Source organism: Castor canadensis, chromosome 15 (assembly GCF_047511655.1).
Source record: "Castor canadensis chromosome 15, mCasCan1.hap1v2, whole genome shotgun sequence".
NCBI classification, from domain to species: domain Eukaryota; kingdom Metazoa; phylum Chordata; class Mammalia; order Rodentia; family Castoridae; genus Castor; species Castor canadensis.
In genome coordinates, this window is record NC_133400.1 from 10,147,723 (window position 1) to 10,171,072 (window position 23,350).

Genomic DNA, 23,350 nt, shown 5'->3' on the forward strand with positions numbered 1-23,350 from the left:
AGCACTTACGACACAGATTTCAAAATCTTTATTATACTACCCCCCCCACCCCGAATGGGCTTCATTTTGTTAATGACACAAACTGAGTTTATCAGCATTTTAAACAAATGCTCTGAGCAGGGCTACATCAGCAGAACACAATCTCTTCAATCAGAATACTAAAATTGTATTGGTGTGTTTAAAGATGGCTTTCAAGGGTAATAAGCATTCTTGCAGACTGTCATCTGAACAATCAATCAGCATCTCTTTCACAGGAACTTCTGCTAAGATTCCTACACATTGACCCTGGTTTCTGCATCATATCATTCACCTTTACCCCATGTCCATGCCTGCTCTGACATGTTTTCAGAGTTCCCAGATCCTAGTCCTCCTCTCTCAGGGACTGTAATAACTTAAGGCTGTGATTTCTTTTGCACATCCTTGAGTACAGGAAATGCTGAATTTGATCAGTATATCAGCCCTTGGTCATAACCATGTGAAAACCTAGTGCCAATTGGAAGGGAAATGCAAAAACAAATAGAAGGCAAATAAAACAAATGCATTTTAGAAAAAAATAGTTGCTTATCCAAAGCTGTGCTGATGGGAAGTCTAGAGGCACAGGAGACAGAGCCTGCAGGGACCATGCCCTTTGGAGGATCATGGGCCTTACCCCTTCCACTTTCCTGGAAGTTTGTGGATTTCCCAGTTCAAAGAAAACATGTACAAAGTGGGGAGCTTCTTCGCATGACTTAGATTGACCATTAGGTTTTGCTACCATTGGCAGCTGTGGGTGTGTTGGGTTTTCAATCAGTGGAATGAGGAAAAAGTAGGCTACATTGCAAGTAATGACACAGAGAGAAGGAAGTTTTAACAGGGTACTACTGGGCTTCAAACTGCTTAAGCCAGGCCCCAAAATTATCAACACTGATATACATTGCTTGCCTCTTCCTACATAAACAATGAGGCCTGGAAAGAAGTGATTTACCTATGGTTGTAATGGCAAATACGAATTAGAAATAAAAGGTTTAATTCTCCACTTAAAATAAGGAAAGTGACTCTTCCCCACCCCTGCTCTTCCTTAACTTACTTTAGAAAACCCTTTGAAATGCATATAAATCTTTTAAAAATACACTCCTACCACCTTTAAGACCCAGTAGTGTCTTTCTCTTTGACCTGGGAACCACCTCTTTGAATGATTACACCCCAATCTCAGTCTCTGTAAAGGAATAGGAGCCTAGCTACCATGTGTGTCCTACTTCAAAGCTGCCAACTGCCATGGGGTTTTCCTTTGGATAAAGCAAATTAACATAGGCAGACACCCAAATTTCAGATGATGTATGTGTGACAAATGGTGCCTAGTCTACTTATTTTAGGACTAGTCACTGTTTATCACAGAATGGGCTGCATTTCTATCTTGGCAATCTTTTAGCAGACTGCCTGTGATGTACATTACTCTGATTTAATGTGTATTCAACAATAAAGCTGTTGTGTCTTCTATTTTTTGTGAAGTTTCCTGGGTCAGCAGGGGATGCTTAGCCTTATTTTCCCAACAAGGTCACATAGGGGATCAGAACTGAAATAAAGTAAGAAACTGCCTAATTCTTGGCCTGGAACTTTCCACCTACATGCTGTGTGTCTCCTATTATTTACTGACCACATCTGTTCTTCCTTTAGTGAGTATAAGCTCCCTGATGGAAGAACCTCTGACCAACACATTTTCTGTGACTTTCTCAATGATTAGCAAAGGGCTAGGTATGTGAAAAATGCTGGATTTATGCTGGTTGAATCACTGGACTTGGAAGAATTAAGTCAAATGGATTTTGATCTTAATTCACTGTTATGGCTTGGGTGTCTTTCATATTTCCATGTGTTGAAATTTAATCCCTATCATGGGGAAGTAAAAGGGTTGAAACTTAATTCCACCATAGTGTACAGAGGTGGGACCCTCGAAATGTGATTAGAATGAAATAAGGTCATACTAATGAAATATGGAACCCTTATGATTGAATTCTGGTGGCTTCATAAGAGACAGAAGGGATACAAACTCTGTATCTGGCCACATAATGTCCTGTGTCATCTCTGGACCTATGAGTAAGAAAGCCATCACCAGATGGACCTTCAACCTTGCACCTCCAGAATCATGAGCCAAAATAAACCCCTCTTCTTTATAAAGTTCCCTAGTCTCAGGTATTTTGCTTTTCATTGGAAAAATGGACTACTACATTCACTAACAAGATGGGGAGGAAGCCAGGATGGAATGGAAAAGAATGTGGTATAATGTGGGCTGGAGAACAGGTAGAATTCGGGAAGCCCTGGCCTTGAGTACTAGTTCTTCCCTGGTTTCAGTTTCTTTAACTGTAAGGCAACAAGACTAATATGCTGTTTATTGTGTAAGATTACCGCGATTGACTAAACAGTATGAAAACTCTTTGTAATAAGGATGGCTACCCCTGACACAGTACATGATGTGCCAACGCAGGTTCTGTCCAGGTAAGTAGCATATTGCTGCTCACCTGGAGATTCTAATGAAGCCCTGCCCCACTATCTCTGCCGCCCTAGTCCAGGAGCTGCATAGACTGTATGTTTGCACTACCTTCCCCCTCCTGCTTTTCAGTTGCTGTCTTTCTGGTTCAATTATGACATACGTAATAGTCGTTCAGTTAAGTGCAAAAGACCCCAGGCAGGAGACCAGAAGATAGGCAGCCCAGATGAACACATAGCAGGGCAAAGACCCTGTGAGGACCGGGGCTCAGAGTGCTTGAGGAGAAAAGGTTAGATCAAAAAGAATTAACCTAGAAGGTAACACCCACGCACAGGAAATCAATGTGACTCAATGCCCTGTATAGCTATCCTTATCTCAACCAGCAAAAACCCTTGTTCCTTCCTATTATTGCTTATACTCTCTCTACAACAAAATTAGAAATAAGGGCAAAATAGTTTCTGCTGGGTATTGGGGGGGGAGAGGGAGGGGGCGGAGTGGGTGGTAAGGGAGGGGGTGGGGGCAGGGGGGAGAAATGAACCAAGCCTTGTATGCACATATGAATAATAAAAGAAAAATGAAAAAAAACAAACAAACAAACAAATAAAAGCAAAGAAATTGGTTGAAAAAAAAAAAGGCTACTGGATGGCTAGAACACGTGAGGGTGAGCTCAGGTGAGCAGAAAGGTCTGAGAGGTCACTGGGAGACTGTGGGAATCTGGAGACCTTGAGCGGCTTGGGCTTCTCTGGACCTGAAGACCTAGCCTGGTCCTTTTGACACTGTTCCTGTAACCCTTGTTGATAAAATAGTCGCTTCAGGAACCCAAGGTGAGGGCGTGGACGCACCGTGATCTGCAGGACTTGACACCCACTTATTCACTCATTGAGCTGCTCAGCATTTATTGAGCATCTATCTGTTCTATGACTGCAGTGGACTGGTAGGTGGAGTTGGGCTGAGGCTCCCGCCCCGAACTCCCTCCCCCCAGTGACACCCAGAGCACAGCCTCCGAAAGCACCGCCTTTACTTCCTGGGGCTGGTTCCAAAGGCCCAGGCGGGAGTCAGGGCCAGCTCCACCGGCGACTCCAGATGCTCCTCACGGCGGGTGCGGGGGCGCCAGCGGCCGGCCTGCGGGCAGCGGGAGTCAGGCTGGGGCCCGGGTCCGCAACCTCAGGTTCCCACGGCCGGCACCTGCCTGCACCCCGCCCCGGGGACGCCCTGCACCTCCAGGCCCTCCGTCCGGGGACCTCCGAAGACCCCCGTGCGCCTAACCTCCGTCTCCCGGGCACTAACTTGTCCTTAGCGGACCGGGTCTCCGGGGTGCGTTGGGTTTGTCCCCCAAATTTCTCGAGCTCAGTTTCCAGGCTGCAGAAAAGGACAGAGAGAAGAGGAAAGAGAGCAAGAGTCAAAGGGGTCGGGGAGAAAGCCACTGAGACAGAGGCCGGCTGGGGGACAATTCCGCACCTCCCCGCCACCGGTCGTTCCCAGCTGGGCGCCCAACACTTACCACCCGGAGCCTATCCACAACTCCACCTCCTGCAGTCTGGCTCCCACCAGCTTTCCTGCGGGGACAGGGGCGTCATTGTGGCCATGTCCCAGACCACGTTCCTCGGCCCCCCACTCCGCCGCCCCCCGGTTCAGGAATCTCACTCTCAACCAGTAACTGCTCCTTGGTTTGCTCCAGGGCACGGATCTCCTGCGCCAGTCGCTGCTTCAGCATCTTCGAGGACAGAGGAGGACTATCTGTCCAAATGTCTTTCTGTGGTTACACCACCCCTCTCCCTTTGCGCTTCTGGCGAAGTCCACTATATTAGGTCATTCATTCAACAATTAACACAATGTGCAGTTTCTGTTGTGGTTGGAGACCCATTTACCCCTAGTCTCTCCCCATTTCCTCAGTAGCTCCCCATGGCCTCTCAAAATGCACTTCTCACTTTCCTTATCCTCTGCATCCCATTTGCTGTTCCTCAAACGTTCCAGGCAGAGTTCAGCCTTTCTTCCCACAGGTACACTTGCACCCACACACCTGCTCAACTGTTTCCTTCACTTCCTTCATGGTTGTATACAGATATCACCTGCTCAGAGGCCTTCCCCAAGGGTTATCAGGTCAACCTAACTTGTTTTCTTAGTCTGGGAATGCCTCCCCCTGCTCCAACCAGCTGGGGGTAGGTAAGATTTGACCCTTTGGGTCTCAGCTGCTGCCAGATGCAGCATCCACAGTTGAATGAAGGCTTTCTCAAGGTTCCCATATGCCACTGCAAGGTGAATGCTTTAGGTGAGCGGGAAGGAAGAAGGATCCACAACAGCTCCCACAACAATCAGCAAGCAATCGTGAGGGGAGAAAGGGGGGTTAAAAGTGGCCGAATGTAAGGCTAAAAGTGACAGTAAAAAAGGAGTCAGGGACTGTCCAATGCATTGGGCCTGAGCAGCAGAGACTGAAGCCCAGGGAGAAGTGGGGTTAGGTGTGATGATGATGGCTCACATGGAATTCCCAGAGATCCTTGTGCTGGCCAGTCAGATCCTCCAGCTGCTCTTTGACATCCATCCTAGGAATGAGAGATCACAGATTAGGGCCAACACCTAGCCAGGCCAGCTGTAGGGCACCTCATGTTCAGGAGCAGCTTTTCATGGGTTCCAATAACTCCTCTTTCCGCAAACTCTTCTGGACACCTGCTCCACTACCACTGCCTCCCAGTGGCTCACCAGACCCAGGGTTGGCAGTTATCCCAGATTTCTGTTTGGCACTCTGCTATCTGAGAGCTGTGGTCAGAAATGTGCTCCATACACTCTTGCACCCTGTGTTTCCTGGGAAGGGAAAGATCACCATTGGTCACACTCTGAATGAGCCCCCTTTTCTCCAATGGAAGTGGGGGTTAGTACATCTGTTCCCAATATTCACCCATCTCCTTTCTTCTGTTGTATGTGAACCTGTAGAGATGTCTGTAGAAATGACTGTTCTGCCCATCTTGTTCCACATAAAACTGTTCATTTCCAAGAAACCTTTATGAGAAGCACGAGTATTTTAGCATCATGGATTCTACGGGAATGACTTGAAGCCTGGATATGCTCCACTGTGAGGTTACTTAATGGCTCTCGGTCTCAGTTCCTCATACATAAAATGGTGGTAGTGATGGGAGGGTGACTGTCATTGTGAGGGTTAGGTAAATAAATGAACATAAACACTCATCAGGCTGAATGTGTGTGTGGTGTGGTTAAGCATACACACACATCAACTTCCCATCAGGTTTCCCAACACAAAGTCAGGAAGCATGAGGACGTGAGACCCCAGTCACAGGAATGTGCTAAGTTAAAGGATCAAAAGATGAAATGACAGGTGCACAGATAATGGGATGAACAGTTAAGTGGATGAGTGGTTGGCTAGAAGGATGATGGCTGGTTACAGAAATGAGAGAAGGTGTGATGACTTGATGTAGAAATAATGGAAAGATTCCCACGAAGGATGGATTGCTGTTTGGATGGGTGGATGGAAAAGAAATGAATGGCTAGGAAGGGGTAATTGGAAAGATGGAGAGAAGGTGAATGCATGTTGGATAGATGGAAGATGATTAGATGGAAGATTAAAGATATGACAGCTGGATGACTTAGTTGGGCAGTCGAACAGAATATGAATAGCTAAATCAACAAATGAGTGGATAGGTAGATGGATGGGCAGGACAATGGATGACTGGGAACTTAAAGTGAGCAGCTAAACAAATGAATGCATGGCAGAGAAGCTAGTGGTCAGCAGGTAAAGACAAGATAATAACAGTGGGTGGAATTTTCTTTGATAAAGAATCAGCAACAAGTGAATAAACTGTTGAGGTTAGTTTAACACCACCACCTAAAATCAGAGATGATCAGGAAAGTGTCTTATCTGGAAGCTCTATTTTATAGAAAGGGAAATGAAGAGTGTGTATCCAAGATTCATTATCCTAGTTCTTGCTCCCTTCTCAGGCAGCAGAATGAAGTTGGGGAGAGCTGGGGCGGGGCTCTTACCACTGAGCCTCACTTTCCCTCTCTTGGCAGTGCTGCTGGAGGATCATCAGTGCTTCTGTGGAGAGAGGAACCAAAACGGCCCTGTGAGAGCTCCTGGAGAGACAGAGTGGGGCAGAGGTAAGGAGCCCCACATCACGATGGACACTGGAGGGCAATGAGCAGCCCCAGATGCATCCTCCAAGCAAGGAGGAACCAAGGGAGAGATCTGCACAGAGAAGCCCCCAACTCAGGTTTCTAGGGGCCTCCTCTGCTACTCTGGAGAGTGGGCTTTTGTAAAGTGAAAGGGTAGAATCAGGAAGACCCAGAACCGGATAAATACCTTGCTTTTTGCTCAAGACCTCCTCGAGGTGCTCTTTCTCTCCATTCACTGGAAAACACAAAGTGACACTTTCAGCCCCTAGGGACATTATTTCAGGTCCCCTCTACAACTTCATGCAAGGGGGAAAAAAAAGTCACACAGCACAAGAGAGGGGAGGTATATTCTTGCCAGTCCTGCACCCATCTCCCACTGGGACCATTCTGTCCACTTCCCCATCAACCCCATGCCCACATTTCCTGTAAGTGCCAAAGGAGTGAAGACCCTGAAAAATGTACAAAGTTTACGTTGACAGGAGAGATGACTATAAAGAAGTAAATGTCATCTCAGGTGGCCACTGAGGCTCTGAAAAAAATCAAGAAGGGGAATTTGAGGGACAGAAAAAGGGTGAATTCTATTTTTAGATGGGACTATCAAGATAGGCTTGTCACGATATAGCAAGAGACAGTCTGGATTATGTGAGCTAAGAGCACTGCAGGTGAGGCAAAGGCCCTGAGTCATGAGCAGAAACACTAATAATGGTCAGGGGGTCTCTGGGTCCCTCTTTTGGTCCCACTTACAGGAATCTAGCTCCTTATGCAGAGCACCCTGGAGATCTCTGGCTTCTCCCACTTCCTTGCTGGATTTCTGCTTTCCTGGGCCAAAGAAGGAAAAAAAATACACTGTGAGCACAGCCTCTGGCTTTGCTCTTTGTTCTCTTGTGACATGACACGTTCATCTTCAACCAGTTCTAGGATGAGGGTAGGGAACTGGAATTTTGTAGATGAGGAAATGGAGGTGTTCAAAGTCCAGGCCTTTCTTGCTGTCCCCAGCTTGTCCATATGGGTCCCCAAGTTTACCTTGCTGTAGCTCATTAATCCGGTTAATCAGGTCCTTAATCTGAGGTTCCAGATTTCCCTCTGAAGAAAGAAAGAAGATTGAGCCAAGAAAAACAGATGCCAGCCTGCCCCAGGCAGAGGCACAAGGGCTGCATGCTGGCATTGGGGCTCTGCTGCTATCAATCAACAGACATTTATTGAGCATCTGTTGTGTGTCCCTATCTGTAACAAGCACTTTGCAGAGCCTGCATTCTGGATGGGGGAGGAGAAAGGAATCAATCTGGGTGGCAGGGCCTGCTGTGAAGGGAAGTAAGGTATTAAAGAACAAGATGGTAAAAGGTGCTTCTTGAGAAATGGAAAAGCTCCCAATCAAGGAAGGAGAGCAGGCTCTGCCACATCCAAAGTTTCAGTGAGGAGCTGATGTGGCTAGAGTCTAGCAGCATGTGGGAAGGAGGAGCAAGTGGGAAGGGAAATCACACAGGGCCTCTTGGGTCATGGTGGAGGCTCACAGATACAATTTTGAGTGTGGTGGGAGCTGATGGAGACCTCCCATATGTCCCACACTGTTCAAAGCTGGGTAGAGTAGGCTGTCACTTCTGTCAACCTGGTTGAAATAAGGGAAACACTGATTTCATGTGGCAGGTGGCACCTTGCAATTTTTCTCTATCGGGACATGTTTTAGTGATCTGTAGGGAGAAGTCTTCTTCCTCTTCCCTGTCTGGTTCTAAGGTTAGTAAAAGAGAGCTGGGGTATAAAATTGCCCCTCCCATGCTGGGTCTCACTGCCAACATGTAACACAGTCTACTGTGAATAAGCTCAGGCCCTGGATTTTCTGGGATCACCACCTACCCCTGCTGTGACTGCCCCTGCTGTGGGTGCTTTCTGTGATGCATATCATGACTGGCAAAAATCCTAGGGGGGAAGGGGTTATCTTTGCTTTACTGGAGATGCTCTGGATGGGTCCCTATGCATTTTTAGTCCCTCAATCGCTTTAAGTAGTTTCTGTCCAGGCAAAGTCCCAGTGCACTCCTGTGTGCAGCCATGAGTGGGATGGGGAAGTTCCCTTTTGTTTAGAGCAAACCAATGGATGGAAGCACTTGAAGTTGAGAATGGGGGTCTAATTTCAAGCAGTCAGTCAGCACTGTGCCCAGCCCTGAGGTGGGCACTGTAAGCAAGTGGCTTCTAGGTCCTTCTCAGCAAGCAAAGCAAAGCAAAGCAAAGCAGTTGGCATTGTCATTTACCATTTGTGCATAAAAAAAAGAGGACAAAGAGTATACATGTGTGAATGTATTTTTAAAAAAATCTCTTGAAGATACTTACGGATTTAAAAACACCCGCCACTGGCCTTTGGGTCAAGAAAATGTATGGTGTGGTGTGTGTAAATGTGTGTATGTGTAGGTAGATAGAAGGGGTATGTTTTTCCATCCTTCTAGGCTTCTTGAATTTTGAACTGTGGAGCTATATTTTTGGTTCAAAGAACACAATTGTGTAAGAAGGAGTAAGTGCAATGGGATAATTTCCCAAGGTTGTGAGTTGAGAGGTCTGAGTTTTGAACCATATTTGTCTGACCCAATATCCCAGTGCAAGGCTCAGACTTAAGATATGAGACCTTTCTGCAGCTTTTTCACCATCTCCAGCAAGTCTTCAGTCTTCCTCAAAGATGTGTCTTGCCCTGTGGAGATGAAAACCAGAATTATAGGACCCCACGGGAGTGACAGGGACAGGGGAAAAGATCCAGGTCATCTGGAAAGTCCGGAAGTGTCAGACACTCCTTGGGTTGGAGTGTCGGCTAAGAATCTGTTTTCCAACTGGAGCAGGGTCCTTGTAAAACCCCTCTCCTTTGCCTCTCAGGTGCATGGTATGTGCTGGATGAGTCAGGTTCTCCAGGAGGGGTTAAAAAAAAAAAAAAAAACCCCAAAACACCCCAAATACCCCTTGGAAACTCAGAGCTGAGAAGAGATATAGTTTTGCTACTGTTGCTATTTAAAGTCAATGTGAAGCTCTAACCAACAAAAAAGGGCAGATAAATTTCCTTAAAGATGGTATAGTCAATAATTTACAAATTCTAATGAACCGATATATCTAGGTAATGATTATTCTTGGCTGTTAGCATTTTTAAAAAGGACAAGTGGATATTATGAGCCTCTTAATGGAAGACTATAACACTGCTTATGAAAGTTTTTTTTACTTTTCCAAAAACCTCAACAAGCACAACAACAACAACAAAATGGAATCACGTCAGGCTTCCCTATCTTAATGCTAATTCAGAAGAATACAAAGGGCAGGTAGACATATGAAATGACAGCATTGGAAATGCAGTCAACATCATGCAGACTGTGGGAAATGCACAGCTAAGTCTGGTTTCTTCGACAAATAAATTACAAAGAAGAAAACAAGGGAGAGGGAAAACCTATATTAAAAAAGACAGAAGGCCAGGTGCTGGTGGCTCATGCCTGTAATCCTAGCTACTCAGGAAGCAGAGATCAGGAGGATCGCAGTTCAAAGCCAGTTTGGGGAAATAGTTTGAGAGGCCCTATCTTGAAAAACCTAAAAAACTGGGCTGGTGGAGTGGCTTAGGGTGAAGGCCCTGAGTTCAAGCCCCAGTACCACAAAAAAAAAAAAAAGACATGAGGCATACATCAATTAATTGCAATGAATAGACCTTTGGATCCTGATTCAAAAGAATGCACTTTTCACCATATATAGTTCACTATATACTTTAACATGAGGCTGTGTTCCTTTTAAAATTCAAACAACAACACAGGAAAATACTAGCACTTTAAAAACATTTTAAATGCTTGAAAATAATGATAAAAGGTCAAATTCCAGTGACCCACTCCTCTCCAAGGAAAATTGATCAGAGAAGGAAGCCAGTTCATAAACACATACGGTAGCTATAAAGTGAGTACAGAAGTGCTCATACACATGTATACAGTGAAAAGTATACAGTATACAGCATACTTCACAGTAAACAGTGAAGTGTCCCAGTTTTCCTCCTCAGGGGTCACTGAATGTTATAAGGTATTTAATTTTTTTTAGCAGTACTGGGGTTTGAACTCAGGACCTCGTGCTGGCTAAGTAGGTACTCTACAACTTGAACCACAACTCTCCCCCCAAGTTATCTAATTCATATGCAAGCATATGTCCTATTTTTTCTGTGTAAATGGTTGTCTGTCATACACAGTATTTCCCCTCTTTATTTTTCATTTGATGATGTATACTGGTGAATTTTTTATTGTTTTTACTGGCTGCATGACATTGTCCTGCACAGACAAGCAGTAATTTAAGACCTGGCTCCTACTGATGGACATTTAGGTTGTTCCTCATCATTTGCCATTACAAACAATGCCAGGATGATTGCTTGTATTTGTTTTATCCACTGCTATAAGAGAGAACCATAAACTTGGTCTGTCCTGTGTGTCTGTGTCATCATCATCACATGCCATTCTCTCTGTGTATCTCTGTGTATCCCTTTTGCCTTCCTCTATTTTTGTTTTTATTTTATTGTTTGGTGGTACTGGGGTTTGAACTCATGTTGAATTGATGAGCAGGCATTCTACCATTGGAGCCACTCCACCAGCCCTTTTTATGTTGATTATATTTTGAGATAGGTCTCCCTTTATGCTTGGGCTGTTCTGGACTGGGATCCTCCCATTTGTGCTTCCCTATGTAGCTGGGATGACAGGCATGTGCCACTGCATCCAGCCATTGCTTGAGATGGAGTATTGTGAACTAAAAAATTCTCTGCTGGCCTTGAACCATGATCCTCCCTGTCTCTACCTCGAAAATAGGTAGGATTACAGACTTGAGCCACCACACCTGGCCTATTGCCTGTCTTTTATAAGGACACCAGTCAATGAATTACGGCCTGCCCTAATCTAGTATGACCTCATCTTAAGTAGTTCTATCTGTGAAGACCCAATTTTTAAATAAGGTCACATTTTAAGGTTCTGGTGGGCATAAATTTTGGGAAGGGCACCATTTTACTTAGCACACCATTTTTGTACATTCTTCTTTGTGCTTCTATTGGATTATGTCTACTGGATACACCTAGAATACCACCTAGAAGCGACTTGCTACATCATTACTATTAAATTGGCTGACATTACAAAATTGCCTTTGACCATTTTTTGGGCCCACAAAGGAACTTTGCCCAATCTCTTACCAGCCAAATATGTTTCCAACACTTCTCATTTTTTGTCAATCTGATGGGCAGAAAGAGTGTTTCATTTTGTTATGAAAACCTTCCTCATCTCCTGTTGATCAGAAGTTCCATTCCTAGGAATGCATCTTAAAGAAATAGTTAAGGATGGAGGGTAAGATGTTTTACTGTTTGTAACTTTAAAATATGGAAGCAACCTGAATGTATCTTAGGGGAGTTTACCGTACATTTGTTGAATGAAATTCTTTTCAGCCATTAAAAATTCTATTGTAAACTGGGGTTTTTAAACCAGACCTTATTAAAAAATTTTGTGGGCATAATCACTTCTTTACATTTTACATCCTTTTGTCTGGCCTGAACTCTTTTTGTTTTTTTGGCAGTACTTGAGTTTGAACTCAGTGTCTTACACTTGGTAGGCAGACACCTGAGCCACACCCCCAGCCCTTTTTGTTTTAGTTATTTTTTGTATAGGGTCTTACATTTTTGCCTGGGGCCAGACTCAAATTCGATTTTCCTGCCTACACCTCCCTTGTAGTTGGGACCACAGGCACGCACCACCATGCCTGGATTATTGGTTGAGATGGGTCTTTTTACCCAGGCTGGCCTTGAACAGTGATCCTCCCAATCTCCATCTCCTGAGTAGCTGGGATTAACAGGCATGAGCTACGACACTGGGCCCTGAAATCTTTTATAAATTAGCATGCATTAGTTTACTTTTACACTTTAATTTTTTAAATTACTTAAACAATAAACAAACGTAGAACATGGAACTAAAAGTAAAACCTTCATCTCACTAATAGCACCTTCTCCAAGTCAGTTCTCTTTCCAAAATAACCACTACCAGCAGCTCAGTGACGACATTCAAATCTTTAATAAAATGTAGTTCATGTATCGCTTTTTTTAGTTTCTTACCCACCTAGCATTCTAACAAAACTCCAAACATGACAGAAATCTTTGACGTTAAAAGCAAAACTTAGCCTTCTCTCCTTGGCCCTAAATCTGGCTGCCCAGATACAATAACCCTTAATAGACTGGAAGGTCTCCTCTTGAGACATTTTAAATACTAAAATTGCCTTAATACTTGGATATGAAACAAAACTACTTTAGCAAAGGAGAGGTATTTGTGAATATTTTCTTTTTAACATTTTATGAAATTTTTCAAATGCACATGAAAGAAGAAAGGGCACACAGATGAACTTGATTGTCCTTGTGACTCAGATCTGAGAATTGTTACTATTCACCCATATTTGCTTCTGCTGTCTTTACTGTGTTCAACTCTTGACATTTTCTCCCCAGTTACACCATTGAGTCTCAACTGCTTAAGGACATTTTCTAGGATAACCTCAGTCCTATAATCAACCAATGAGATTAACAATCAGCATGTACTCTCACCCAATACTTAGACCATATGCAATGTCCTCTGATTGTCCCCACATGGTAACTACTTCTGCAAAAGCTCCATCTGGACTTTTCCTGTCTACAGCTTTTCTTGTCTAGACATGAGTTAAGACCAAGGGGGAATGCTAAGTAAGTCTTTTAAATAATCTAACATCTTGATTAAAAAATTTTAAAGTTTCCATGTTTCAGAAGAAAACAGCATGTAGAGTATGAGTCCCCTTTTAAACATTTTATTTTGAAATAATTACAGGTGTACACAAAAGTTGTAGAAATAGGATACAGGGCTCCCATTTGCCCTTTTGTCAGCTTCCCCATCTTTGAGTACTCCCTAACCATAAGGTGCAGACATTATGGCCCATTACTCCTTAATTTTCCTGTGTACTTACTATTACACAGGGAAATATACCACATACAGGACAACCACCAAATCCAGATGTTAATAATGATCCAAATATTCTCAGATGTCCTTCACATTTTCCTTGTATTTTAAAATTACACAGAACTACCTACAGTTTTTCTAAAAGAATAAAACAGTAACTCACAAAAATGCCTCCACTTCTGCACACCTACTCCCCCATCTGAGTCTGTTGTTTAGAGCTGTCTGCTGTTAGCCTTTAAACACTACTCTGTGTAACACACAAAGGCTACATTGACAACCTCCCTCTTTCTTTTATGTTTTAATCCCAACTGGCTCTTCACTAAGAATATGACTTCTTTTTGGCGCTCATTCTATGTCAATGAACAATGAGCTTATCCATTAAGAAATTAGGGTTTCTGCCTCTTAAAAAAAAATATCCATGTCCCAGGCATTCCACAGTATGCCCACGTCTAGATTAGACCACTCCCATGATTCCTCGTGTTTGCCTCCCTTAATAACACTCCAATGACCATTCCTGGCCCATGCATTTGTGTACTCTCCCAACTGCCTAGCAATGCAGATGTGGAACAGCATTTTAGATAATAAAAATATTCTTCAAAACTGCCCCCAGCAGAGCCTTTTCAAGTTAGTTCTCCCAATCATCTATGCTAGACATCACCCCTCCCTTTATAAAGTCAATTTGACGGAATAGAGATGGTAACTTGATATGTTTTCCAATTTACTCATTACTGATAATTATAACTAGGAGGAATTTGAAAGGTTGATCGTTGTGGCAGTTATGTCTTTCCTTTTCAAAAAGCTGGCCCTCAACACGTGGCTTTAATCTAAGACACACTGTGTGTTAAAGTTATTTCGCTATCCACACGTTACCAACCAACCAGCACCCACTATGTGCTAAGCAGGCCCTGGTTTGGGTGCTGGGAACAGCACGGTTCTCTGCTCTCATAGCGCTCACATTCTGGGAGAGATGACAGACAAGTAAAACAACTGTTATTCTGATGTCTCGTAGGTAGTTCCGGCAAGACGAGCTCTCAGGTGTGCATTAATACAGTGGTTTAGGGAGTGCAGGGCAAGAGGGCAGAAAACCGAACATCTGTTGAAGAGCGTGATGGTGCACGGGCATTCGTCATGCTGTTGTCTCTACTTTGGTACATTTTGAAAATTCCCTAATTAAACAACGCTGGCGGCATTAGGCCTTGGAGATTTCCTTTTGGCTGGACTGTAATTCCCCGCGGTCCCGGCCCCTCGGGGCCAGTGTCACTGTCGACAGCCGTGGGGACTCGGGCGCCAGCTGTGAGGGGTTAACTCTCTTTCTTGAGGGTGGCAGCAGCAGGGTGGGCTTGTGAGAACGTCCCTCCCCACTGTGCCTAGAGTGACGCACACTGAGCTACTTGTTTACAACACTTAAGCAACGTATCCCAGAAAGCCGACCAGGTCAATCCACCGACGAGAATGTGCATGCTACTTATTTCCACTTGGTGGAAAGGTTAAGCTTCAGTAATAAAAGGCTTGTTTTACTTTTTTAAAAAAGATTACTTTTATCATTATTTCACTGCTGTAATGGGTTGAGGTTCATACTAAGTTCCTCAGTACCTTCAGCCTCCTCGGCTTCCGGCCACTCCTCCTTCAAAGACAGCAGTTCCCCCGCCATTTTCCAGTGCGGGGCTGCGCTTGCGCTTTGGGCCTTGGAGCCCATTGGCTAAAAAACACCATGTGACTGCAAAAGGCAGTGCGCATGCGTGACATGTGCATTTACGCCCTTAAGCTACAGCAGGTCATTTGCTCCAAGGAGTGCAGGCCAGCCCGTACTGGTGATTGGCAGCATGCACACATACAACCACGAGGTCACAGCTCCAGACAAATAAGGGCCAAATCAAGGTGGTGGGCAACTGGGGAGTGAGTGTTGTGCACTCACAAACTCTAGGGAGGTCTCTCCAAGTTGTGATGTTGCAGGTTGCCAAAGTCTGGGCCAAATGTGCATGTGCCACACAGTAAATGAGAGTTCCAACCCCTTTCCATGTACAAAGCTTCATTAAACTGAGAGTTATCTCAGTTTCACAGAACATAAAATGAGCTTAGGAAGCTAGGTGCAATTCCTTTGTAAAAATTCTGGATCTCAGCCAGCCACTGTGCAATGAAATCAGGTGCTACATGTCCTGAGTTACACAGGTGGACACTGAAGGCCACCTTCTCATTAATATTAGAAGCAGCCAACATTGATAATGGCTCATTTTTTGGTAAGGTAAAAATGAACAGAAATACAAGAAGGGCAAAGGAATATGCTTATGGGGCTTGGCTTTAGGCCTTTTATGTAGTTTTCTTCTTTAAAAATATCCTCAGGTAGGTTCAGGCACAGGCTGGCATTCCTGATTCTAGAACCCCTTTGGGCCACCCCCAGAGACCCTGACCAGGCCTGTAGGCTGAAAATCCAATGAGGCCAACTTCTGAAGCAGATCTGGAGGGACAGCCCCTGATGCAGGCTGGAACATCATCCAAGTCCAGGAGGTGAGACATAGGGAGGGGAGAAGGAGGTGCATGAAGAGACTGGGAAAGCAGCCTGTGCCAGTGGCTGCTGCCACCCATCTCTTATTTGTGGACAAGCCCTTCCCTCAGCTCTTGCCTGACTGCTGAGGGAGACGGAAACCAGCCACAGACAGATGCCTAACACATATTTCCAGGGTGAAGCCAGAAGGTAAGACAAAGGTGATTGCTCCCAGCAGTCTGGGAGCTCTGGCACTCAGAGTCCAGTGAATAAGCCATTATGGGTAGCTTGGTCCGTAGAGGTGGCTGGGGGTGTGGAGTACTTGGGTGGGTAACGAATAAAGAGTCGGTCCTCCTCTTTCCTCACCCAGCGCAGCAGTTTGGTCACTACCAAGATAGCACCTGCCTTGGTCACCAGAGGGCTGAGACAGGTATAGAGCTCAAATTTGGAAGTCACCTGGGAGATTGGGAGGAGACAAAGTTAGATGAGCTACAGTTAGCCATAGACAACCCTGTCTCTCCTAGACCCAGTCACAGGCTTGCCTCCTGCAGCTTGGAAGATGTGCCTGGCAGAAACTACTCCCTGGTGCTGCTAGACTAAGGCAGGCACCTTAGGCAGGCAAGCTGGTATTATTGTGTTAAGGGTGAGCCAGGGGTTCTCAGTTGGGCCTAGTGGTCAGCTGGACCCAGTGGCTTCAACAGGGTGATGCTGGCTGCTGGCTGTGTGTGTATGTGTTTACTCTAGAGCCCTCATTTGCTCATCTGAGGACTGGGGAAAATAGTAAAAACGATACTTAATATTCAGTGAGTAATTATTACACACAGGTCCTGCTCTAAGCGCCACACTCCGTGTTTTCATTATTTATAGCCTGGACATAATATAAGAGGAACTCAATTCAATCCTCAGGTCACCAGCAACTTTTCTATGCCATGTCCTGCTGCTCTCTCCCTCCTCCCCATCCCAGTCACCTTATCCTTTATCCTAGAGTCAGACCCCCTTACAGCATTTGCAATCTTTTCCATCTGCTAGGTACTCTTCCTTCAGATACCATGGCATAACATTAGAAGAATCCAAGTTGAGAAGCATTTTACATGCTAACTTACTCACTTTCTTCCAAAGTGCCAAGGCAATGAGATTAAAAAAAAAAAAAAAGACTAATGAACTGTTCAGAATAAATGAGACCAGGGAGACACAATAAATAAATCCACATAAATCCACTATGTGATCCTGGACTGGATTCTGGAGCAGTAAATGGACATGAATGTGACAATTGGTGGAATCTGAATGAAGTCTGTAGACTAAATGTTCTTGAAGCAATGTTAACTTCCTGGTTTAGGAAGTTACTGTGGTTTCGTAAGACATTAACCTTTGGAGAAACTAGGTGAAGAGCATCTTTATGATAATTTTTTATACTAATTCGCCAACTTCTTAAGTCTAAGATTATTTGAAAATGAAAGTTTTAAAAGAATTTAAAACTAAAATATTCAGCCTAGAACAATGCCTGTATACAAATGTACAGTAAGTTATTCAATGAATAAATAACAGCACCTGAGGAGAAGGTCCCATTTGTGATGGGGTCACCTTGACTGTCCTCCCTCAGTAACTGCTCTTTTAACAGATCCACAGGATGGGTAACCCAGATAGAGGGTACATCATGAGCCTGTAGTGATCAAGGAGTACTGGGAACTTGGAATCAAAGCTGCATTAGAGGAAACCGAGGAACTGACATGCACAGTGATGATTGCTAAAGGGTGTTTTGAAAGTCAAAGACACTGGGGGAAAAGCAAACAGAACGGTGGGGCAAATGTAGGGTTGCAGACAGTGGTTGAAGATGCCTGTGTAATGGTAGCAATAGTGTTGCAGGCAAAGGTTTGGTTGGTCTCCCTGATGAATACTGCTATTACTGGAGGGGTATATTATAGGGAAAGGAGGCTTGACAGCCCTACCCAACTCACCCAGGCCAGTAGCGTCTCCTTTTCTGCCACATGGTAAATGAGGCGCAAGGGTCGAGAGGTGCTGTGGAGGCGAGCATGCAGACGGTGGTACAGATCCGACAGCCGCTGACGCTCTTCTTCTCCGCTGTATGGCGCTTCTAGTTCAGGGCTGGCATGATAGAGGGAGGGGGAGCAAAAGGTTAGTCAAGGGCTTTCTTGATTGGCCTAACTCTTCTCTCAGTCTAGGGATGTGAATTAAATTTATGGGGCTAAGCCTCCCCATTACACTTGAGAATTCTCAGTGATTGGAGGCCAAGCTACCCCATCAAACTAGGGGATTCCCTAAGGATTACCACTTTTCCCACTAGACTGGGGGGACTCCTTTAGGCCCCACTATTGGTCCCCAGAGATGGATGAGTCTCTGTCATCAGACAGAAAACTGTTCTGTTCCCTTCTTCTAGAGCATGGCTGGCCACGTCTCCTGAGTGATGTCTGTAAGACACTGGCCCTCTTGGTTAGACAAGTCTCCCCACCTGGCCCACTGCACAGGGGATCAGGACCCACCTGGTGAATTGGGGGAGCTGGCGGTGGTGGTCAGGGATGTCCAGTGGCTTATAGAGGAAGTGCCGGAGGCCTGGTGCCCCCACAGCCTGTACACTGTAGGCAGGGGCACTGGCTGCCAGGGCATTAGAGGCGCTGGCAGCTTCCCCGAGGGCACGCAGGGCACCAAGGGTGCGCATCCCATCTTCGACCAGGCGCCGACAGGCAGCCATGGCATGGAAGGCCTCCCGGTGGGTGCCAAGCAGCAGCAGGCAGACAGGCATGGAATCCAGGCGGGCAACGTAGGCGTAGAAGAAGCCGTCGGGGTTGAAGCGGGGCAGGCACACTGGGGCCCATGCCTCACCTGCCGCAAAAGCTGGTGCACCCACCCAGTCGAGCAGCAACTGCAGGTCAGCTGGGTCCAGCCGGCACTCTGCCAGCACGTTCCGTTCCTGGGCTGCTGTTATTAGCCGACCGTCAACTGCCAGCACTGACAGTGCCAGGCCTGGTGCTGTGCAACGCCGCAGCAGTGCACCAAGTGCTTCTCGCAGTGGGCGGGCCAGGGGGACACAACGCACTGCGCCTAGGAGCAGGGCACCTGGGTCTCGCTCCACACTGTCCAGAAGCCGGTCCAGCGTGCGCTCTGAACCAGCTAGCAGGCGGCGCAGGTCATAGTTCTGCTTGTGTGCGAAGATGCGGGCCACACTTGCCCGTGTCAATGTGCTCACGATCTGTGCATGCACAGCTAGCAACTCCCCCCGTAGCTGTGCTGCTGACTGAGGAGTCCGGGACACGGCCACTAGCAGCAGTGGGCCCTGCTGTACGAACACCAGCTTGTGGTCCTCTGGGGGAGATATGGGGCAGGGCAGGGGTAGAAATGCATCAGGAACGACCTAAGGAGTGGCTCTTCAGCCCCCTCCTCCCCAACACACGCAACACCTGGCCTGAGCCCAGCAGGCACCTGGACTAGGCCAAGGACAAGCTGGGGGAATTTGGACATTTATAGAGCCATGGTGGGCTGTCAAAGGATCAAGTAGGTTAAACACACAGTACTAAGTTAGGGTGGCAGGGCTGGTGAGATGGAACACAGACTGAGACAAAGCCAGGACACCAATGTCAGTGCCTCAGGCCCCACAGTCACACTCTCAGGTAACCAGGGAGTATTCAGCTCATCACTAAGACCCCAGTGAGTCAGGTGCTCTGTATCCAGCAGGCCAAACAGATGAATCTCCAGACACAGAGGCAGACATCTGGCTGGCTGTCCACACACATTGACTCACCTCTGGTGATAGGACGTTGCTTCAGGTAGGTAGGCAGGCAGGCAGGCAGACAGACAGACAGGTGTACCCACAGCTCATTAGACCTCCAGCCCACTAACCACATTCCCAGTTATTGTTCCTCATTCTGCCTTGCACCAAGACTCACCAGCATAGATGGCACGGATGGCATCTCCTGCACTCTGCACGAAGGACACAAGGGCTGTCATCACGCCCATGGTAGCCGACAATGCCTCCACACTACCGTACCGTGAGTAGATGGGTTTGCCAGCCTCACTCAGCACAAATACGTGCTTCCGTTGGCTGCGCCAGTCCTCATCACTTGGGTCCCCACTCTGGCCTCCAGGGCTACTCTCAGGGACATGAATGAGGCTACTGTCTGAGGCTGCGGTCTTCCAGTGCTCACAGGTGCTTGATGGGGCCTCCAGCTGGGGCAGTGGTGACAGGAGGCTGGGCGGCTGGTCCTTGGCCTTGGATCCTAAAAGGAAGCCCCTTTTGAGTCATCAGCCTGTGGACTCCCACCAAATTCTTACCAGCCCACCAATGACCCCTGCATGCTAACAAAGACTTCTGAGTAGCTCCCTTGCCACTCAATGGCCAGTGACTCCCAAGGGCCAATGACTAGGACCTCCCAAATGATGTTCACTAATGCTTAGATTCTGATGATCCCCCTAAAACTCAAATGACCCAATATGCTGTCATTGTCATTCACTGGTCCTACAGACTAATTATTCCCCTTTCAACAGCTGCCACTCCCAAGTCTTCAAAGCACCCACTACCTATGAGTGAGCACTGATATCCTCACCTAAAATGATTCTCCAGTTTATTCTCCTGGTATCTATGCCCCTCAATGACCACCATTAACATCCACTTATAGCTGAGCTCTCTACCCTCTGACTCCCCTAGCCTTTTTTTATTCTCATTGATGGCCACTGGTCCCTAATGACCCCTATAAACTCTCCTGGTCAACTATTTATATTCTCAGTGATGTTCGTTAATTCTCTCAATGCCTGCCACTCAGATCTTCAGGGGTCCCCCTAGCCCCCAATCACTCTTCCTATTTACTTCCACGAAGATACATCAACACCCCAATAAGCCCACACTAGTAACCCTCAAGGATTGTCCTAGCCCACAACTTACTGTCGTCACATCTATTCTCTCCACTCCATCAGTGACCACCATTAATCTCCACTAATACACATAGCTTTCATGACCTCCACTGCCCTTCTCCACAATCATGATTGACATTAACTAAAACCCACAACTTCAGTGCTCCCCCTGCCTGCCCCAACACTCTCATGTATTCCCATTGATGTCTACTGACTCACCCAATGATAGTAATTACTATCCGTTTACAACTATGTGTCACTTCCCCATAAAACTCCAATGAACTTATATTTTCTCAGTGACATTCACCAACAGCATCATGTTTCCAAAAACCAACTACCTCCTGTCAGTAACTGCTGTTACCTGCCAGTAATTCCCAAGTCCTAAAAGACTCCCAATTTATCCTCAGTGATGTCTGTTGATCCTTCCCTATGATCCCATTATCATCCGCTAATTCCAAAGTGATAAATGAACAATGATTGCCAATGACTTCCATTAATCCCTCAAATGACAACCTTGACGTACCCAATAATGTCTGGGACTTCAAAGCCTTCCCTCTACTTATTCTGAGTCTCTAAATATTCTCATAATTCTCCACCCCTACTGATCACCATTAACGTTTAGTTCCTTAAAGACTCCCCCCAACATCATTCTACAGACTCTTTAATGACCCCATGAAGACGGATCCCCTTTCCCATTGCAATGACTTAACATCCTAGTTCCCCAAACACTTCTAAATAGTTTCTCTAATGATACTATCGACTTTCTTTTCCATATCATTTATCCAAATACCCTAAATCGATAATAACACTCTTTAACCCCCAACTGCACCCTTTTTATTCCTCAATGATCTAAACCAGACCAAGTATATTCTGGTTTGCCCAGGACTGAGCGATTTCTCAGAATGAGAGCATTCCAATACTAAAATGGAGATATCTCTGGGACAAGCCAGGACGATCCACCACCTTGGTCAGGCTGGCAGCTAGTGAACAACCGATACGCACTGACCTCTTCTTCATTTCTTAATGATTTAATCTATACTAGTAAGCCCACTATGACCTCCTACTGACCCAGCTATGGTTTGGGCTACTTCCCTCAGTACCAAAGGACTCCCCATTAATCCTCTGTCCTCCTCGCATAATAATGACAACCCCTAGGAAATTCCTTCCGGGACCCCAGTGAGGGGAGGGAACACCTGTTTCCTCCAGGTCGGGGTCTCCGAGATCCGGCGGGTCCCCGTGAACCCCACTCTCCTCACCGGGGAGCTGCGTGTCCGCCAAGTCCTCCGCGGCCCCGGGGGCTGGGGCAGGAGTATCTTCTCCGGCCTCCATCTGCACATCCCTGGGGAGGAAGGGGAATTGAGGGTAACAGGCAGCAAAAGAAACTTCTTAAAAGCCTTACAGAGCCAACCCCCCTGGACACAGTCCTAGTGCTTGTTTCCCCCACGGTTTTGAACAGGAGACATTCAAAGCATGACCGAACGCTAGCACCCTCCAACTTTGCGTGGAGGACAGCTCCACCGCGCCTTTGTAGATAAAAGATACATAAACACCTGTCTTAACCCCCAATCCCAATTGGCCGGATACCAATACTTTCCGGCCGGCAGCAGCACCACACTTCCGGGTTCTGCTAGGTATTTGCCACACTTCCGGAATAGACGCCTCCCAGAAGACACTTCCGGCTGCGGGGTTTTACACCCTCTCCATGGCACCCAACTCCTGCCGCCTACTGATGTTTCCTCACCGTTGAGATACCGTGCGCCTCTCCCGATCTACGATGGATCTGTGCAGGAATCTAGCCAGTCCCTTCACCCCGTTCCAAGGAACCGGAGCTGCGAAGCAGAGCGAGTGCCGCCCACTTCTCTGAGGGCTGCCGGCACGAAGGGGGCGCGGTTCACGCTTAGCCAATCCCGGAGTATGGAGGGCGGGACTAGCTCCCTTTGGGACCAATCGAGAGTACTTTGTCTCCTTCGTCCCCTCGATCTAGGTTATTTCTCCACAAGTACTACGCGTTAGCTGGTGTTTGCGCCCGCCCATTGCTTGACTGACATGTGCCTGGACCTAACCGAAGGTTCCAGTCTATTCCTCTCTTCGCTCTAGACTTTTGCAGCCTAAATCGTTATAGGTTCGCATGCCAAATCAACAAACTTGCTCCAACAGAACTGAGGCAACTACACTCTCATTTATCCTCCAAGAGAGGCAAGGGTGGCGTATAGGGTGGTGCTTGATGGACATTCACCGCTTCCAATCAGAGTGCCTCGAGCACTCTGGTCAGCCTATGGGATTTGGGTCCTAAAGCAAGAGGCGGTCCTCTCGGAAGTAGAAATTACTTGTGGGTGTCTAATCAGCCCAAGGGCTTGGCAGTCACTGGGAAAAGGGAAGCGCGAGCCTTTGCGGATATCTTCGTGGTACCTGGAAATGTTGATAAAACAAAGCGCAGGCTGACTAGGGCTTGTCCAGACAGGCGAAAGCCCGTGCCACCCCAAC

General features: G+C 46.4%; 2 protein-coding genes across 7 annotated transcripts; both read right to left on the minus strand.

The window, feature by feature from the left end:
- Positions 1–3,232: 3,232 nt before the first annotated feature.
- Positions 3,233–9,296, minus strand: Syce1l (synaptonemal complex central element protein 1 like). Its single transcript, XM_074055363.1, has 9 exons — positions 7,607–9,296; positions 7,328–7,402; positions 6,771–6,818; positions 6,452–6,506; positions 4,938–5,001; positions 4,106–4,175; positions 3,963–4,017; positions 3,749–3,820; positions 3,233–3,583 (listed from the first exon to the last, which is right to left on the minus strand). Exons 1-9 carry the CDS (start codon positions 7,788–7,790, stop codon positions 3,517–3,519), a joined length of 690 nt encoding a protein of 229 aa, XP_073911464.1. The 5' UTR covers positions 7,791–9,296; the 3' UTR covers positions 3,233–3,516.
- Positions 9,297–13,359: 4,063 nt separating this feature from the next.
- Positions 13,360–22,763, minus strand: Mon1b (MON1 homolog B, secretory trafficking associated). Of its 6 annotated transcripts, none has more exons than XM_020162455.2 (6): positions 22,608–22,763; positions 22,060–22,205; positions 19,906–20,235; positions 18,505–19,324; positions 17,962–18,109; positions 13,360–16,462 (listed from the first exon to the last, which is right to left on the minus strand). In XM_020162455.2, the coding sequence occupies exons 2-6, from the start codon at positions 22,193–22,195 to the stop codon at positions 16,262–16,264; spliced, it is 1,635 nt and encodes a 544-aa protein (XP_020018044.1). In that variant the 5' UTR covers positions 22,196–22,205; positions 22,608–22,763; the 3' UTR covers positions 13,360–16,261. The 6 variants fall into 6 exon arrangements, with proteins under 6 accessions (XP_020018044.1, XP_020018046.1, XP_020018045.1 ...); XM_020162457.2 differs by having other exon boundaries at positions 22,123–22,205; positions 22,608–22,762; XM_020162456.2 differs by lacking the exon at positions 22,608–22,763 and adding an exon at positions 22,417–22,577.
- Positions 22,764–23,350: the final 587 nt, after the last annotated feature.

What these genes read in the sequence shown, in the direction of transcription:
- Syce1l (XM_074055363.1), bottom strand. Translation starts at nt 7,790, where the DNA reads ATGCTCAATAAATGTCTGTTGATTGATAGCAGCAGAGCCCCAATGCCA. An exon ending in GATTAATGAGCTACAGCAAG is followed by an intron (nt 7,403 to 7,606) that starts GTAAACTTGGGG and finishes TCTTTGGCCCAG; the next exon opens with GAAAGCAGAAATCCAGCAAG. An exon ending in GGTCTTGAGCAAAAAGCAAG is followed by an intron (nt 6,507 to 6,770) that starts GTATTTATCCGG and finishes CTCTCTCCACAG; the next exon opens with AAGCACTGATGATCCTCCAG.
- Mon1b (XM_020162455.2), bottom strand. Translation starts at nt 22,195, where the DNA reads ATGGAGGCCGGAGAAGATACTCCTGCCCCAGCCCCCGGGGCCGCGGAG. An exon ending in CCCCGACCTGGAGGAAACAG is followed by an intron (nt 20,236 to 22,059) that starts GTGTTCCCTCCC and finishes GCTTCCTTTTAG; the next exon opens with GATCCAAGGCCAAGGACCAG. An exon ending in CAGCTCCCCCAATTCACCAG is followed by an intron (nt 18,110 to 18,504) that starts GTGGGTCCTGAT and finishes CTATCATGCCAG; the next exon opens with CCCTGAACTAGAAGCGCCAT.